This window comes from Myxocyprinus asiaticus, chromosome 11 (genome assembly GCF_019703515.2).
Source record: "Myxocyprinus asiaticus isolate MX2 ecotype Aquarium Trade chromosome 11, UBuf_Myxa_2, whole genome shotgun sequence".
In the NCBI taxonomy this organism is placed as follows: Eukaryota; Metazoa; Chordata; class Actinopteri; order Cypriniformes; family Catostomidae; genus Myxocyprinus; species Myxocyprinus asiaticus.
Genome location: NC_059354.1, coordinates 26,224,168 through 26,242,387, shown reverse-complemented (window position 1 = coordinate 26,242,387; position 18,220 = coordinate 26,224,168). Strand labels below are relative to the sequence as shown.

Sequence of the window (18,220 nt, the reverse complement as noted above, 5' to 3'; positions counted from 1 at the left end):
CCAGATATGGTGGAGTCAACATGTTGACAGTTGAGGAGTGTGCTTTTGTATTTGTTAAAAAGATGACTGAAAAATATGTTTGTATAATCTAAGTTGTTCAGCAAGGCTCTCCTCAAATTGCTGCTCCGCCATTACAGTTGTTGGTTGAAAAAAGAAAATCCTCTGTAGCGCCCCTTGCGGCAACGCTGAGAATACAATGCGTACTTGCGTTAGGTAATGAATTGTGCTCTGACACATTTCATAATGCAACAACGCGTGAAATCGAGCTTGCGTAGCAAGATGCGTTTGCGTTCACATACTTATGTAGAGTATGTTTGGGCCTTAAGGCTTCCTGTATGGGAAACTTGCTCATCAATAATAAAGACTGTGAGCTGAGACTGAAACACACATCTATCCACACACATCACTGAGGATGATGGCTTACCTTAGGTGTTGTCTCACCCTCATCACTCTCCTGGCCACTGCAGCAAAAGGTAAAAAAAAAAAAAAAACATGTTTTCAAATTTTACATTACTAACTCATACACAAGCCTGCTTCTAAAAAAAATATTTACCAGCCTGGGATGGTTTGCTGGCCTAAGATGAGCACCAAGCTGGCATCCACTGATCAGACTGGTCTGGTTTGATGGTTTTAGAGGGGTTTGGGGTACTTGTCAGGCTGGGATAAAAGCTGGCTGAACATCTGTAACAGCTGAACAATAGTTTGGCCAGGCTGGGAGACCAGCTAGACCTGCTTAAACCAGCAAACAACCTTATGCTGGTTTAAGATGCTTTTCAGCAGGGATGGGGTGAAATATATAAGCTGTGATGCTAAAGCTGTATGTGCAGATGAATCAGGGACAGTTGTGACTTGTGGAGGTGTGAATCTTCACTGGCCTCGATGCAATTTGATTATGATTTAAAGGGTAAAGATTCGATTACAAAACAATTCTCGATACATCACGATACATCTTGTCCTCTAATTTTTTTATCAATACACACACTCGGTATTAAATAATTTAGAATTAATCGATTTCTAGCCTATAACTATAACCACAATTATTGGTTGCTGGTCCAGGATGGCTACATGAGATATCTGCTTTTGTGAGAGTGCAGATCTCAGCTTCTCCACACCACAGGTGATCATAAAGTGAAACAAATGGGGGTTGCTGCTTAAAAAAATCAATCAAGCATCTCGTTTGTGCACTGTCCCGACAAGCGAGTGTCCGGCAATGAGCAACATCCAAAGAAATAAAGAGGAGAGAAAGGCATTGGGAAGCAGGAGACAAATAATAATAATAAAAAAAAAAAACATCACCCACGTCTCCCAAACTGCTGTCTCATCAAAATTTTCAGCTGTTTTTGTCTTTCTGTGCAAATCAGTGCAGTAACGGGCACAAGTTCGTCTTCCATGTTGTTTGTTGATGTGTTATCTCGAATAAATTCTCCCGTTGCTATGTGCTTGAGTTTGTGAATGAATTTTGGGATTGTAGTATCAGTCAGGACAATGGTTGTGTGGTTGATACATCCAGGTTGATCTGCGATTAGTTCTGTAGTGTGCGTTTGACTTTAGTATACTATGTGTGTCTGACCATTTGTTTCTAACATCTCACTCTTGTCTCTGGTGCGCACATAAGCACCACTGCACTGCCATGGTTTGAACTTCAATTCAGAATGTTTGAGAAACAATCGTGATGCATCAGATAATCTATATTTTCTCCCACCCCTACTTACTTGAGTGATTCGTCTACTGTGACCATTTCCACAGGGTAGAGTTTAATGCCAGACAGATCAGCTGAGTTCATGTTAACCCTACACACACATAGACACACACATTAACACTAGCTACATTTCAGAAAAAGATCAACAGTGGATAATAAAACACCATTAGTTAGAAGACCAAACCTAGGATGAAAATAGCACATTCAAATAGTTTTTTATATTGCTCTAATCAAGTCCAACCACCTGAAACAACCATGCAAGTTGTGGCAGGCCTCTGTTTGTTACCAGTGCTGTATATCTTGCTCAAAGAAAAGCATCTGATGACAAATCGTCTGCTTTTATTCTGTGAATAGTTTATCGTGTCATTTCACGCTTTGTCTAAGTAGTGACTTGGCAATCATGATGAGAAACAGAACTGGTTTTTGTCAATGAACATAACAAAATGCTGACGTGACGGGAAGACCAAAATTACGAGTAACGAGTAACACTCCGATGATCATCCATTTGACCTGTTGACCTACCTGTTAGGATCCTGTAGCATCTCTACAGCCTCTTTTAGCTGACTGATCATACTGATCTTTGACCTGTTGAACACAAGAAGTAACAGATAAGGCCTGGTCACATTAGATACCAAAATCAGTTTCAAACTTACTGAAATAACTTAATAAATAAATAATACAATTATTGAATAATTTAAAAAAGAATTCGAGGGGAAAAAAAGAAACCAAATGATATGGAAAAATTAAAAGAAAAAGGTCAGATAGAATCATACGTTTGTTCTGATGTCCAGTTACTGTCTTCCTCTATCCTGAGGGGTTCATCAAAGTCAGCACCTCGACCCTTAAAACACACACAGCCACACACACACACACACACACACACACACACACCAACTTTGTCATGTGACTACAGACCAAAGACCTGATTGGCCACAATTCACACAACGTCCTGCTAGACACCGATTACTTCACAAGGGAACTGCTGATGCACAAATACACACAATGTCTGCTGCCACACCAATCCTATGACACCATGAGATGTTATCAGTTTAACTAACAGTAACTGACCCATAAAAAAAAAATAAAAAAAAATATGAGAAGAGAGAGGTGATAAGGGTGAATTGAAATTAATGGAATGAAGAGAAGTGAGCAAATATGACATATGACCATACAATGAGGAAGTGGAGATAAACATTACATTGAGCAAAATGAGGTTTAAAATAGTGAAGCCAGGGCTAAAACTAGAGCACTATAACTAAAATGAGAAACAGTTAATGTGGAATAAAAAAAATAAATAAAATAAAAAAATAAAAAAAAATCTTGTCTCTTTTAAACCGGATCAGCCTTATTCTGTAAAGTGGAACAATATCTCATGAATCTTTTAGAACAGAAAAAAAAATAAAAATAAAAAAATAAAAAAACTTTTATAAATGCCAAGTTTCATGATGGGTTGAGATAGAGAGAATAACAAAGAGAGAGAGAGAGAGAGATAAATAGAGAAACAGAGACAGACAAATAGAGATAACAGGAAGAAGGGAAATGAAACTGCAATAGCACAACAAGAAAAAAAATTAGTATTCTGTCATCATGTACTCACCCTAATGTCATTCTAAACCTGGATGACTTTCTTTCTTCCATGGAACACAAAAGGAGATGTTAGGCAGGATGTTCATGTTGCTCTTGTCTTTAACATACAGTGAAAGCGATTGGTGACCAGAGGTTGTCAATCTCTACAAATGACAAAAAAAGCACCGTCAAAGAAGTCCATACAACTCCTGCACTATATTCTAAGTATTCTGAAGTCAATCACTGGCTTTGCATGAAGAACAGACCAAAATTTGATGTTGCTATTCACTGAAAATCTTCCCCTCCATCATAGATATCAGATCTCATTTGTGTGATTTTGAATATGCTGCTGTATTTAAATTTGGCATATTTCGATCAGTTACGAGACACACAAGAACCATGACATTTGGCATGGCATTTCTTGATGTGCCATATTTGAATAAACACAATCACGAAAAAGATTTGACAGCTACAGCGGAGGAGATTATCAGTGAATTACAACTTTAATTCCAGTCTTTTCCACACACAAAAATATTGTATTACTTCAGAAGACTTGTTATATAGCACATGAGTATAGTGTACTAATTGTATGGCTCTTTTTGTCATTTTTGGAGCTCCACAGCCCCAGGTCACCATTCACTTTCACTGTATGGAAAAGGCTGCCTGAACATTGTGCTTCTCATTTTGTGTTCTAAAGAAGAAAAAAAAAATATTACAGGATTGGAATGACATGAGGGTGAATAAATGATGACAGAATTTTCAATTTAGGGTGAACTACTCCTTTAAGAATTACACCAGACAAGCCAATTTAAGGATAACATTGGGAAAATTCCTGTGAAATTTGCATGGGAACTAACTAAAACTAGTAGGGTATAATTAATTAACAGTTGCAACAACTGATCCTGTTCCTTGGAAGTCATTTGCAGTTCTGACAGACCATCAAGCGGAACAATTTTGAACACTCTCACCTTGATATAGCTGACGAATGGAGAGCTGAGGGTGGAGTCTCTGTAGCCCAGCTGCTCCTTCAGATATTCAGATGGAATTCTGTCTGCTACAGGACACATACATTTGAAGTAAGAAGTTTATGTACACCTTGGCCAAATACATTTAAACTCAGTTTTTCACAATTCCTGACATTTAATCTTAGAAAACATGCCCTGTCTTAGGTCAGTTAGGATCACTACTTTATTTTAAGAATGTGAAATGTCAGAATAATAGTAGAGAGAATGATTTATTTCAGCTTTGATTTCTTTCATCACATTCCCAGTGGGTCAGAGGTTTACATACACTTTGTTAGTATTTGGTAGAATTGCCTTTAAATTGTTTAACTTGGGTCAAACATTTTGGGTAGCCTTCCACAAGCTTCTCACAATAAGTTGTTTGAATTTTGGCCCATTCCTCCAGACAGAACTGGTGTAACTGAGCCTACAACCTCCTTGCTTGCACACGCTTTTTCAGTTCTGCCCACAAATTTTCTATCAGATTGAGGTAAGGGCTTTGTGATGGCCACTCCAATACCTTGACTTTGTTGTTCTTAAGCCATTTTACCACAACTTTGAAGGTATGTTTGGGGTCACTGTCCATTTGGAAGACCCATTTGCAACAAAGCTTTAACTTCCTAGCTGATGTCTTGAGATGTTGCTTCAATATATCCACATAATTTTCCTTCCTCATGATGCCATCTTTTTTGTGACATGCACCAGTCCCTCCTGCAGCAAAGCACCCCCACAACATGATGCTGCCACCCCCATGCTTCACAGTTGGGATGGTGTTCTTCGGGTTGCAAATCTCACCCTTTTTCCTCCAAACATAAAGATGCTCATTATTACCAAACAGTTCCATTTTTGTTTCATTAGACCAGAGGACATTTCTCCAAAAAGTAAGATCTTTGTCCCCATGAGCACCTGCAAACTGTAGTCTGGCTTTTGGAGCAGTGGCTACTTCCTTGCTGAGCATCCTTGCAGGTTATGTCAATAGAGAACTCATTTTTCAAACTACAATCATCTCTAGGAGACAGAATGCGTCTCCTTCCTGAGCGGTATGATGGCTGCGTGGTCCCATGGTGTTTATACTTGCATACTATTGTTTGTACAGATGAACGTGGTACCTTCAGGCGTTTGGAAAGACACACATGTGCTCATTCCTTCACACATGTAGACACACTGGACGAGAAAATTTGTTGAAAACGTATAGACTAAAGGACCCTGCCATCAGCTTAGCAACACGAGGGGGAACTTTCCATTGACTATTGTTGTTTTTATGCTGATGTAATGATATTTACCATCCTGTAACCCTACACCTAAACCTAACTCAAGGAAAGCATTATTAGATTTTCTTTAAGACGTTATTTAGTATGTTTATTAAGCCACGTTCCTCGTAAGTGCCATTGTATGGTCTCTACAATGTAAGTGATTTCAGGGTTTACTATTCATGTGTAGGCAAAACCTGACACACACACACACTTTTCATTTCTTCCTGAAATGTGCTCAACTTTCATCTCCCCCTCCCTCAGTTCTCCTTATGTGCTGACACTGACATCCTAGGCAGTATCAACACTTCCTGTCCTGGACCCTCCTTTGGGTTTAACATGGGTCACACATAACCCCATACACACTGGCTGTTACAAAAATCAGTCTGCTGTCTACAGTACAGTGTTATTATAGTTTTGGATTTTTAATTTAGTTATTTCTATTTTTCATAACAATTTAGTTTTCGTTATTTTTCACAATTTGTCTGTTAGTTTTAGTTTAGTTTTAGTTTTCTTGCCTTTGTACACTATATGGGCAAAGGTTTGTGGACACCATATGTGCTTGATGAACATTTGATTTCAAAACCTTAGGCATCAATTTCCCCCTTTGCTGTAATAACAGCTTCCACTCTTTTGGGATGGCTTTCCACTATACTGTATGTAGTAACATGGCTGCAGGGATTTGCTCTCATTAAGACACAAGGCTATCAGTGAGGTCAGGAACTGATGTTGGTCGATGGGGCCTGACTTACAGTTGCTGTTCCAGTTCACCCCAAAAGTGATCAGTGGGGTTCAGGTCTGGGCTTTGTGCAGGCCAGTCAATTTCTTCCACGCCAGACACAGTAAACCATTTCTTTATGGACCTCACTTTGTTCACAGGGGCATTGTCATGCTGGAACAGAAAAGGGCTATCCCCAAACAGTTGCCACAAATTTGGAAGCACACAAAGCCCAAGCCTTTACATAAAGAAACATTAAGAATTTTCTTTACTGGATTTAATGGAGTAACCAAATTAATTAATTAGAAGGGGGTGTCCACAAACTTTTGGCCATATAGTGTATTTTTTGGAGAGTCCTGTTCACTTGCATTGTATGGACCAACAGAGCAGAAATATTCTTCTAAAAATCTTTGTTTGTGTACAGCAGAAGAAAGAAACAATTGGAATGGCATGAGGGTGCATAACTGATGAGATAATTTTCATTTTAAGGTCAACTATCCCTTTATTTTTTTGAGGTTTTAAATTGATAATTTTGTGTGGCAGAGCTCATTTCATGACCACTGGTGGGAAAAGCAATGGTAAAAGAAAATGACAGAAATTTTAGGTAAATCTTGTTAAGGTTATAAAAAAGTACAAGTTAACTTAATGTTATGATATAAAAATGAATTTCAAATAGATGTAGATATTTTCTGGAGAATATTTTTTCCTCTGTCACATTTTACCAGTACAGCTTAAAAAAATCTGGGATTTGGTCAAAAGAGGGTTTTCAAAGGTTCTACATCCCAGTATTGAATGTTTCTTCCTTTTTCCTTTTGACAAAGGTAGAAGACATCCTAAGCTTTCTTTAAAGGCATAATTTTAGGTTATGTGTCATTTAGATCATAATTCAAAGTGTCAAGAAATGAAAAATTTCCAAAAGTGTCCCACTTTGCCCATATTCACCTAGTTTAACAAAACCTAAAACTAAAATGAATTAGAGATCATTTTTATTTTATTTTAGTTTGTTTTGGAGATATGAAAAAGTATTTTAGTTTCAGTTTTTTTCCAATAATTATTTTTATTCTAGTTAACGAAAATTAATTTTTGTTAGTTTTCGTTTTAGTTTGGTTAACTATAATAACACTGCTACAGTATCACTGTAATGTTGTGTCAGCCCAGTAATAGGATGTTTTCTTTACAGGCCTGTAATATCCTGTGCAAACACACACACACACACACACACACACACACTGACTTTGTGAAGGCGTGTTTGTGTGTGAGCAGCACCTGTCAGAGCGCTGATGTGTTCAATTGAGTCGTCTTTGCTTAGGCCCTCCTCCTCTGTGATGTTGGTCATGGGCACATTCAGGCTAAGACTGTCTTCATCTGATGGCTGGAAAACACAATCGCAAAAATAAGACAGATAATCCCACCCCTAATTTATGCAAATAGTTAAGCTAGTGTTGCAGTGTTGGGCTGGTTGGGATGCTCAAGAACCTCAGTGTTTGCAGCATTCTAACGCTACTGAATCATCCTCCCGCTGCAAGAGCTGAATTCTGTAGGAAACACTGTTGCATATTAAATTGGGATTGGACAAAGTATTTAAAATGGATAAAAAAAAAATACACACTTCACCTTTAACTAAAGGTAATGCTGGAAAAAAAAAAAACACAGTATGCTGTCGGACTATTTCACATCTAGCTTGGTGACTGACTACCAGAAAGAACTACAACCCCATGGGGGGGAATGAATTACGCCTGCTGATAGCGTTGTATATTTGCACACACTGTTTGCATTGTTTTAGCACCTGATTCACTAAAATAACTAAGCAATCAGGTGACAGTACAAACACACCCAAAATGTCTATGCTAAATGCAATTTCCCCAGCTTGCAGGCCAGTTCTGTGCCTTAGGATATAAAGTCTGATTTATACTTCTGCATTGAACCTATGACAAAGGCTCCACATGGTGACCAACGCGGTGGATTGCTTTCATAGTTCTGCGTTGGTGTGTCTGTGTCATTCTGTGAGTACACAGCCATGTGCTAGTATTAGTATATTGAGAGAAAATGCCTTTTTTCTAAAATAATGATACGTTTCATAAATAAACAAAGGGAATCGCAATTTGTGGATTCATAAGTATTTATTAAATTAGTGTAGCATTAAAAACTAGTTAATAAAAGTATGAACATGCTGATATTTATTTTTTATTGGGCATATTTATTCATGCAGAAAGAAAATCAATCAAGCATTTAGGCTATGTTCACACAGTCAGTGTTTAGGATTGAAGTTTTGAAAAGTCCCGTTCATACAACAGCTTACAGTAGCAGTTCAAATCCAAACAGTTCATACACTCATGAAGTCACAACCGTATTCTAACAGCTGTAACCATGGTGACAGTGACTAAAAGATGGCGAAGTCCATAACACCGGCATGTCTTATCACAACTGCTGCCGCATTATTAAATAAATGAGTCCAATCGAGGCACGAGTTCATCCATCAGATTATAATTAACCGACAGCGGCTTTGAATGCTTTATAACTGCATGCAGAGCGCCGGTGGAAGACAGCGGCTGAATCTTCGGATGACACGCAGTTAATTTCTCCATCTCCGTGAGTTAATAAAACCCCACATGAAACAAACAAGTCACACGCGGGTACAGTGCAGCATGTCTCTCACTGTACATGATGTAACTAACAACTAGTTGTCCAGTACAGTTCTGTTCACACAGCACATGTTTGCTGAGAATGCGGTTGTGAGACCTGAACATTTGCGGGTGTCAGTTCGGTTGTCACACCTGTGAATACTGTAACTGTCCTGTGTGTGAATGTAACTGTATTAAGCACTCAAAACAGGTCTGACAACCATTTTCTGCTGCTGTGTGAACGTGGCCATACTGTATTCTTGCTTTTGAGTCACTTAAATAATAATAAATCAATATTTTGGCTTATTTTAATGCTACGTGCTGGGGAAAAAAGAAAACATCAAATTTATTAATAACTTAATAAATAACTAGCATAATGCAAAATGGGTGTTGTTTTAAAGCTTAAAAGCTGGACTTTACAATGCATATAGACAATATATCCAACTCTTAACAGGTGCTTTTTAAATTGCTGACAAATTAGAAGTGTTCTGTATACAGGGTTGGGAGGGTTACTTTTGAAATGTATTCCACCACAGATTACAGAATACATGCTGTAAAATGTAATTTGTAACATATTCAGTTAGATTACTCAAGGTCAGTAACATATTCTAAATACTTTGGATTACTTCTTCAGCACTGGTAGATTTTTTCACTTGTTTTGACTATAAAAACTCTGCCAGTACAGTAAGACAAAATACACGTTAAAAATACATTCTCTGAAAAACCAAAATATCATATGCAGTGTTGTTTCTAAAACAAGATAAATCAAATTGATCTTGTTTTAAGGATTTATAGATATTTTTACAGGAAAACAATACAAAAATTATTATCAAGAATAAGATTTTTGCCCTAATATCAAAGGTCTTTTCTTGATAAAAAAATATGATCGTGCCTGGTAATGTGTATGTAAAATGGCTAGAAATAGCATTTTAGCTTAGCGTAAAGCTGACAATTTACACAAGGTTTATTTCTATTTCTTCTGCTCCAAACTTACTTCAAACTTACTTCTCTGTCTGCTCGTATGAATGTGACACATCATAAGAAAGTGTTTTACTGCTGTTCAAATGCACTTTGGATCGCATCATTTATATGTATAAATGTTTTCCATCTGAAAGGACTAAATATTAAATGAAACAAATGACAATACAATGCAAAGTAATCTCTTCAGTAATCAAAATACTTTTTGAATGTAACTGTATTCTAAATACCAATGATTTAAATTGTAACTGTAGTGGAATACAGTTACTTATATTTTGTATTTTAAATACGTATTCCCATTACTTGTATTTTGTTACTCCCTGTGACTTTTAACTTATAACATATGATTATTTACTTTACACCACTGTCAAAAATACAGTCAAAACCTTGTATAGATCACACAGATATTAAATCACTCACATACCAATAAATATTGAGTAAAAGCCCAGAGGAAAAAAAAAAAAAGAGTTCAGATGTCTTTGTCGCGTTGCGCTTATAAATTCATGAAACATAAACCAAATATAAAAACAGTAGATGTTCCCGAATAAACAATTCCGAGTCCAAATACAATGTGATACAATCAGTGATCAGTGGATATGATGCATGAATTTTAAAATAAATCTCAGAGAAAATGTGACTCCTCCTCAGATATCTTTTTTGTCATGCTGGGGAACAGTCTCTGGTAAAAAGCGGACCAATCACAGCTGTTGTGGTCTGCGTCGACACATTGCAAAGTTATATTTTTCAAGAGGTACACATCAGGCTACGGCATAGCCGCTGCAGCTATGCGTTGCCTACGTTGTAGGTTTGACGCAGATGTATAAATTGGCCTTGAGGGATGAGGCAGACTATTGCAATCTGGCATACATGACTGAGTCTGTACAACACCGTTCCACCATTACATTCCAGGCAGCTGAATTGGCTCTTTACAATGGCAAAAGTGTGCTCACCTACACTGATTATTTGATGAATTACTGCTTCTATGATCGATAAAAATTGTACACCGATAGCTTTTTTAAATAAAATTACATTTACTGCCTTCTTTCTACGGGTGGTAATAGCGCAACATTGGCACCAAGCAAATACTGATGACTTTTGTGAACAAGAAGCATTTTTTAACAAGCCTCATTTGCTTAGAAAAATGGTACGATTACACTTAAAACAAATCACTTAATTAAATATGACAATTGTAAATAAGACACTTACACACACAAAGTTCTGGAAGTGACAACCGCATTTAAATGCGTGAGTGAATCCCCAAAATTTCCAGTTCATGTGTGTACAGAATACAGGAGTTACTCACACAATTACCATGATTAATATGTAAGAGCCAGTAATAACCATTCATTCATCCAAATACCTCTGTTTGTGTTATTTACACCAGGAGAAGATGGACACATCTCACACCAGTTATTGATCACGTCATTAACAACTAGTTGTTCAGTTCGGTGCGTGGAACTTATGAAAATGTGGTTGTCACTGCCGGAATTTTTTGAGTTAAGTCGGTTGAAGGATGCAGTTGTTATTCCTGTATATTACTGAACAGTGTGTGTACAGAAAGGGATTTAGCCTTAAAAGGTGAACTGACAACCATATTTTGCTGCATTGTGTGCATGGCCAATAAGACAGTTGGCCCTAAAGCATTTGATTCCAGTCCTGATAGCATTTATTGATGCAGCCAATCCATTAGCAAACTAACACATTAATAGTGTCATTACATAAAATGTGTAGCTTTGGAAAAAAAGATATGACTCGGATGCATTACAGAAACATACAATGAATAAAGACAAAATAAAGAGGAGAAGATGGTCAGGTTCTGTTCTTCCACACTTCCACACACACACACACACACACACACACACACCCACTGACCTCTGTAGCAGAGAGGCGTTTGTCTCCGTTGTCACTGCCCACCCCAGAGTCGCTGTCAAGTTTCTTGTGCTGATCAATATCCTCGGTGCTGAGACACAGAGAACGAAAAAGAGGAGAGAGAAAGATCAGGAAGATGAGAAGGAAGAGAGAGATTAAAGGTTAAGAAGGGTCGCGAAGGGCAGAGAGAGCAAAAGAGGAGAGTGAGAGAGAGAGAAGCAGCTTATCTATCTCATATGAGAAAGGGAAAATATTCCTATGGTCTCTCTCTCTCTCTGCCTTGTAAGAGTGACCCCCGCAGTCTAATAAAAGATATTCTCTTGAGATAAGGATGATAATGACAGCAGACACACACACACATATACATACACGACCTGGATTTTTCTGAGATCCTACACTGCATTATACATTCAAGTCTTTTTATACAGCCATCCTGATACTACTAAATAATCATGAGGACTAACCTCCCATTGGTGGGTCGTGTCAAGCTGAGGCGGTCTGTGACGGGCAGGTACAGGTCATCAGCCATCTTGTCACTACGACAGGCCTCCATGGCGAGGTATTTAAATATATGGATCTTACCCTTCATGCAGATCTAAAAGAACCAAAATTATCTCAGTGGCAGCTGTGAAAGAAATGATCAAAGTTCAGCCATGCAACTCTATGTGGCGCAAGCTGATAGGTCTTGTTATCTGTTAGCCAGTCGGCTCACTCAAATGTTACATGTAAAGCCAATGGGCTCACATGGTGTGAGCTGACTGGTCCTTTGACATGTAATCAGGTAGCCAATCAACATGCATCTCTTTTCATTTTCACTGCAGCATGCTGTGAGAGTTTTTTTTCCCGAAAATGCTATTCGCTCAGGAGGTGTTGAGGCTTTTCTTTTATCAGCTTGCACGGTAAGGTCTGCTTTGGCCATGACACATAGAAATGTATCTTAAACATGGTAAGCCTTAGCCAAATCTGGCTGGCGCACATCGTTATCTTAGGTCATTAGTTTAAATAAATCCACACATAGCTAGGCTAAGTCACTAGTTAAATAATCTCTGGGCTTTCTTGTCTCAGGTACACATTATGAGTTAAGACATTTGAGTAAACAAGGCAAGGCTAACATAGAAATGTATTTCATTAGAATTATGCCATTTGGACAGTGGCCAAGGCACACATAGCTAGCATACACTCGGTTGCACATGGCTCTTCAGAGCAGCAGCACACAAGTCTTGGCAATAGATCTGCTTGGTTGGGGGTCGTGTTCGTTTTATGTTTTGTGCGTTTTGTGCAGCTTCCCTGCTTTGTTGGGGGATTGTTTGTATATCTATATGTGCAGCAGCTTGTTCATTCATGCTCGATGCAGCATGTCTTGCGTTTTGTCTATATGTGCAGTAGGGCTGGGCCTATATTTAAAAAACATTTTATCGATAATTGCCTTAAAAAATATCGACGATTACATCGTCAACCCCCCTGCTGAGGGTCGGTGAATTTTTTGCTTAATTGATTTTGCTTTAAAAATTTAATCCATTTATTAAAACACAAAAAACATAAGACATTTCTAAATTCAAACTGCACTTTAAACTAAACTAAAAAAGCTATAAAATAATGAAGTGATCAAAAAATCTTATTTAACCACATAATTTAAACTTTTACCATCTCCAACGACTCTTTATTTGCCATCACGCAAGTATCCTTCCACAACACCAGGTGGAAAATTACTAATAGCCTACAGATTAAGAACTAAAGACAATTATAAATGTAAAGACAATAATAATCATACTAAATAAACCTAATAAATTCCCTTGTGTTCCCAACATAATGCTGCCAAATGTGTGATCTTATCAAATTTGTTTTTGTATTGCGTTTTGGTAATACAGTTAATGGTGCCTGAAGAAAAGAAAATAAAACTCAATTTTAGGTTCAAGGTGAACGTGTCTTGTATTACTTTATGATTTAATCACTTTCGTCTTTATTTCTTTAATACAAAGATATCTATTACTGAACCTGCAGATTTGCGTTCACAATGCATGCTAACTGCGTGGAAATAAAGTGAACTAAACTCACAGCACCTCCTGAGATGATCTGAGATAATTTGCAGCATTCTCGTAGATGAAATTATTCTGGCAAACAGTTTTCAGACAAATGAAACAGAGAAAAAAAGAGTGAAAACTCTTTACATCCGCTTGTTTCACAAGACAGGCTTGCGCTGCATGCCTCTGAAAAATCAGCAAATCAGACTTAAGCATTGACAGCTTTTCTTTTGTCTGTTCTTAAAAATATAATAAAATGTGTTTCTTCAAGCATGTGTCTTTGTGACTAACAGCATTTCTTATCATGTGTCACTCCGAGACGTCTTACAGGTCGCCCACCTGTTGCGGGTAGATGAGCAAAATTACCCGTGCATGAAATACATTTGGACAAGGAGCTTGCAGACTGGATTCAGCCTTGTTGCATTTTGCGGGTGGCAGGTGCTAGTTTCACATACTGGGCTACTGTTTAATATATTTGCCAACTTCCCAGATCCATGGTTTTGCCATTTCCCGATATTGTCAATCATCGTCTGTCAATGAGTGTTGCAATCGATATCCGATAACATCATCCTATCGCCCAGCCCTAATGTGCAGCAGCATGTCCACATGCTAAATCAGTATGTACAGTATGTACAGGTGCATCTCAATAAATTAGAATGTCGTGGAAAATTTCATTTATTTCAGTAATTCAACTCAAATTGTGAAACTCGTGTATTAAATAAATTCAATGCACACAGACTGAAGTAGTTTAAGTCTTTGGTTCTTTTAATTGTGATGATTTTAGCTCACATTTAACAAAAACCCACCAATTCACTATCTCAAAAAATTAGAATATGGTGACATGCCAATCAGCTAATCAACTCAAAACACCTGCAAAGGTTTCCTGAGCCTTCAAAATGGTCTCTCAGTTTGGTTCACTAGGCTACACAATCATGGGGAAGACTGCTGATCTGACAGTTATCCAGAAGACAATCATTGACACCCTTCACAAGGAGGGTAAGCCACAAACATTCATTGCCAAAGAAGCTGGCTGTTCACAGAGTGCTGTATCCAAGCATGTTAACAGAAAGTTGAGTGGAAGGAAAAAGTGTGGAAGAAAAAGATGCATAACCAACCGAGAGAACCGCAGCCTTATGATTGTCAAGCAAAATCGATTCAAGAATTTGTGTGAACTTCACAAGGAATGGACTGAGGCTGCGGTCAAGGCATCAAGAGCCACCACACACAGACGTGTCAAGGAATTTGGCTACAGTTGTCGTATTCCTCTTGTTAAGCCACTCCTGAACCACAGACAACGTCAAAGGCGTCTTACCTGGGCTAAGGAGAAGAAGAACTGGACTGTTTCCCAGTGTTCCAAAGTCCTCTTTTCAGATGAGAGCAAGTTTTGTATTTCGTTTGGAAACCAAGGTCCTAGAGTCTGGAGGAAGGGTGGAGAAGCTCATAGCCCAAGTTGCTTGAAGTCCAGTGTTAAGTTTCCACAGTCTGTGATGATTTGGGGTGCAATGTCATCTGCTGGTGTTGGTCCATTGTGTTTTTTGAAAACCAAAGTCACTGCACCCGTTTACCAAGACATTTTGGAGCACTTCATGCTTCCTTCTGCTGACCAGCTTTTTAAAGATGCTGATTTCATTTTCCAGCAGGATTTGGCACCTGCCCACACTGCCAAAAGCACCAAAAGTTGGTTAAATGACCATGGTGTTGGTGTGCTTGACTGGCCAGTAAACTCACCAGACCTGAACCCCATAGAGAATCTATGGGGTATTGTCAAGAGGAAAATGAGAAACAAGAGACCAAAAAATGCAGATGAGCTGAAGGCCACTGTCAAAGAAACCTGGGCTTCCATACCACCTCAGCAGTGCCACAAACTGATCACCTCCATGCCACGCCGAATTGAGGCAGTAATTAAAGCAAAAGGAGCCCCTACCAAGTACTGAGTACATATACAGTAAATTAACATACTTTCCAGAAGGCCAACAATTCACTAAAAATGTTTTTTTTATTGGTCTTATGATGTATTCTAATTTTCTGAGATAGTGAATTGGTGGGTTTTTGTTAAATGTGAGCCAAAATCATCACAATTAAAAGAACCAAAGACTTAAACTACTTCAGTCTGTGTGCATTGAATTTATTTAATACACGAGTTTCACAATTTGAGTTGAATTACTGAAATAAATGAACTTTTCCACGATATTCTAATTTATTGAGATGCACCTGTATATTTTCTAGCAGTAGCAAGTCTCTATACTTGCTCTGGAGCAACAATTTGATCAATTTGATTCATCTTGTTTTAGAAACAACACTGCATAAGATATTTAGGTTTTTCAGAGAATGTATTTTTAACGTGTATTTTGTCATACTGTACTGGCAGAGTTTTTATAGTCAAAACAAGTGAAAAAATCTACCAGTGCTGAAGAAGTAATCCAAAGTATTTATAATACGTTACTGACCTTGAGTAATCTAACGGAATATGTTACAAATTACATTTTACAGCATGTATTCTGTAATCTGTAGTGGAATACATTTCAAAAGTAACCCTCCCAACCCTGTATATATATATATATATATATATATATATATACACTATATTGCCAAAAGTATTCGCTCATCTGCCTTTAGACGCATATGAATTTAAGTGACATCCCATTCTTAATCCATAGGGTTTAATATGACGTCGGCCCAGCCTTTGCAGCTATAACAGCTTCAACTCTTCTGGGAAGGCTTTCCACAAGGTTTAGGAGTGTGTTTATGGGAATTTTTGACCATTCTTCCAGAAGCGCATTTGTGAGGTCAGACACTGATGTTGGACGAGAAGGCCTGGCTCGCAGTCTTCGCTCTAATTCATCCCAAAGGTGCTCTATCGGGTTGAGGTCAGGACTCTGTGCAGGCCAGTCAAGTTCTTCCACACCAAACTCACTCATCCATGTCTTTATGGACCTTGCTTTGTGCACTGGTGCGCAGTCATGTTGGAACAGGAAGGGGCCATCCCCAAACTGTTCCCACAAAGTTGGGAGAATGGAATTGTCCAAAATCTCTTGGTATGCTGAAGCATTCAGAGTTCCTTTCACTGGAACTAAGGGGCCAAGCCCAGCTCCTGAAAAACAACCCTACACCATAATCCCCCCTCCACCAAACTTCACAGTTGGCACAATAGAGTCAGACAAGTACCGTTCTCCTGGCAACCGCCAAACCCAGACTCGTCCATCAGATTGCCAGATGGAGAAGCGTGATTCGTCACTCCAGAGAACGCGTCTCCACTGCTCTAGAGTCCAGTGGCGGCATGCTTTACACCACTGCATCCGACGCTTTGCATTGCACTTGGTGATGTATGGCTTGGATGCAGCTGCTCGGCCATGGAAACCCATTCCATGAAGCTCTCTACGCACTGTTCTTGAGCTAATCTGAAGGTCACATGAACTTTGGAGGTCTGTAGCGATTGACTCTGCAGAAAGTTGGCGACCTCTGCGCACTATGCGCCTCAGCATCCGCTGACCCCGCTCTGTCATTTTACGTGGCCTACCACTTCGTGGCTGAGTTGCTGTCATTCCCAATCGCTTCCACTTTGTTATAATACCACTGACAGTTGACTGTGGAATATTTAGTAGCGAGGAAATTTCACGACTGGACTTGTTGCACAGGTGGCATCCTATCACAGTACCACGCTGGAATTCACTGAGCTCCTGAGAGCGGCCCATTCTTTCACAAATGTTTGTAGAAGCAGTCTGCATGCCTAGGTGCTTCATTTTATACACCTGTGGCCATGGAAGTGATTGGAACACCTGAATTCAATTATTTGGATGGGTGAGCGAATACTTTTGGCAATATAGTGTGTATATATATATATATATAGTGCATTCATAAAGTATTCAGACCCCTTCATTTTTTTCACATTTTGTTATGTTGCAGCCTTATGCTAAATGCTCTAAATATTTTTTTTCCACATCAATCTACACTCCATACCCAATAATGACAAAGCAAAAACCAGATTTGTGATAACTTTGCAAATTTATTCAAAAGAAAAAACTGAAATATCACATTGACATAAATATTCAGACCCTTTGCTATGACACTTGAAATTTAGCTCAGGTGTATCCCATTTCTCTGGATCGTCTTTGAAATGTTTCTACACTTTGATTGGAGTCAACCTGTGGCAAATTCGTTTGATTGGACATGATTTGAAAAGGTACACACATGTCTTTATAAGATCTCACAGCTGAAAAGGCATACAAGAGCAAAACCCAAGCCATGATGTCAAAGAAACTGACTGCAGAGCTCAGAGAAAAGATTATGTGGAGGCACAGATCTGGGAAAGGCTACAAAGAAATTTCGGCTGCACTGAAGTTTCCCAAGAGCACAAAGGCCTCCATCATTCTTAAATGGAAGTTTGGAACAACTAGGATTCTTCCTAGATCTGTCCGCCCAGCCAAACTGAGCAATCGGGGGAGAAGGGCCTTGGTAAGAGAGGTGACCAAGAACCCGATGGTCACTCTGGCTGAGCTC

General features: G+C 38.6%; 1 protein-coding gene across 4 annotated transcripts in view; it reads right to left on the bottom strand.

Annotated features, from left to right (window-relative positions):
* Positions 1-18,220, bottom strand: part of LOC127448382 (leucine-rich repeat and calponin homology domain-containing protein 1-like) — a 115,599-nt gene that overhangs the window by 28,270 nt on the left and 69,109 nt on the right. For all 4 annotated transcript variants that reach the window (XM_051710860.1, XM_051710859.1, XM_051710861.1 and 1 more), the window contains 8 exons: positions 12,167-12,297; positions 11,706-11,793; positions 7,501-7,606; positions 4,234-4,319; positions 2,473-2,540; positions 2,222-2,284; positions 1,713-1,790; positions 425-461 (listed from right to left, as the gene is read on the bottom strand). In XM_051710860.1, the coding sequence (XP_051566820.1) occupies positions 425-461; positions 1,713-1,790; positions 2,222-2,284; positions 2,473-2,540; positions 4,234-4,319; positions 7,501-7,606; positions 11,706-11,793; positions 12,167-12,297 (657 nt within the window). The remainder of the gene's footprint in view (positions 1-424; positions 462-1,712; positions 1,791-2,221; positions 2,285-2,472; positions 2,541-4,233; positions 4,320-7,500; positions 7,607-11,705; positions 11,794-12,166; positions 12,298-18,220) is intronic.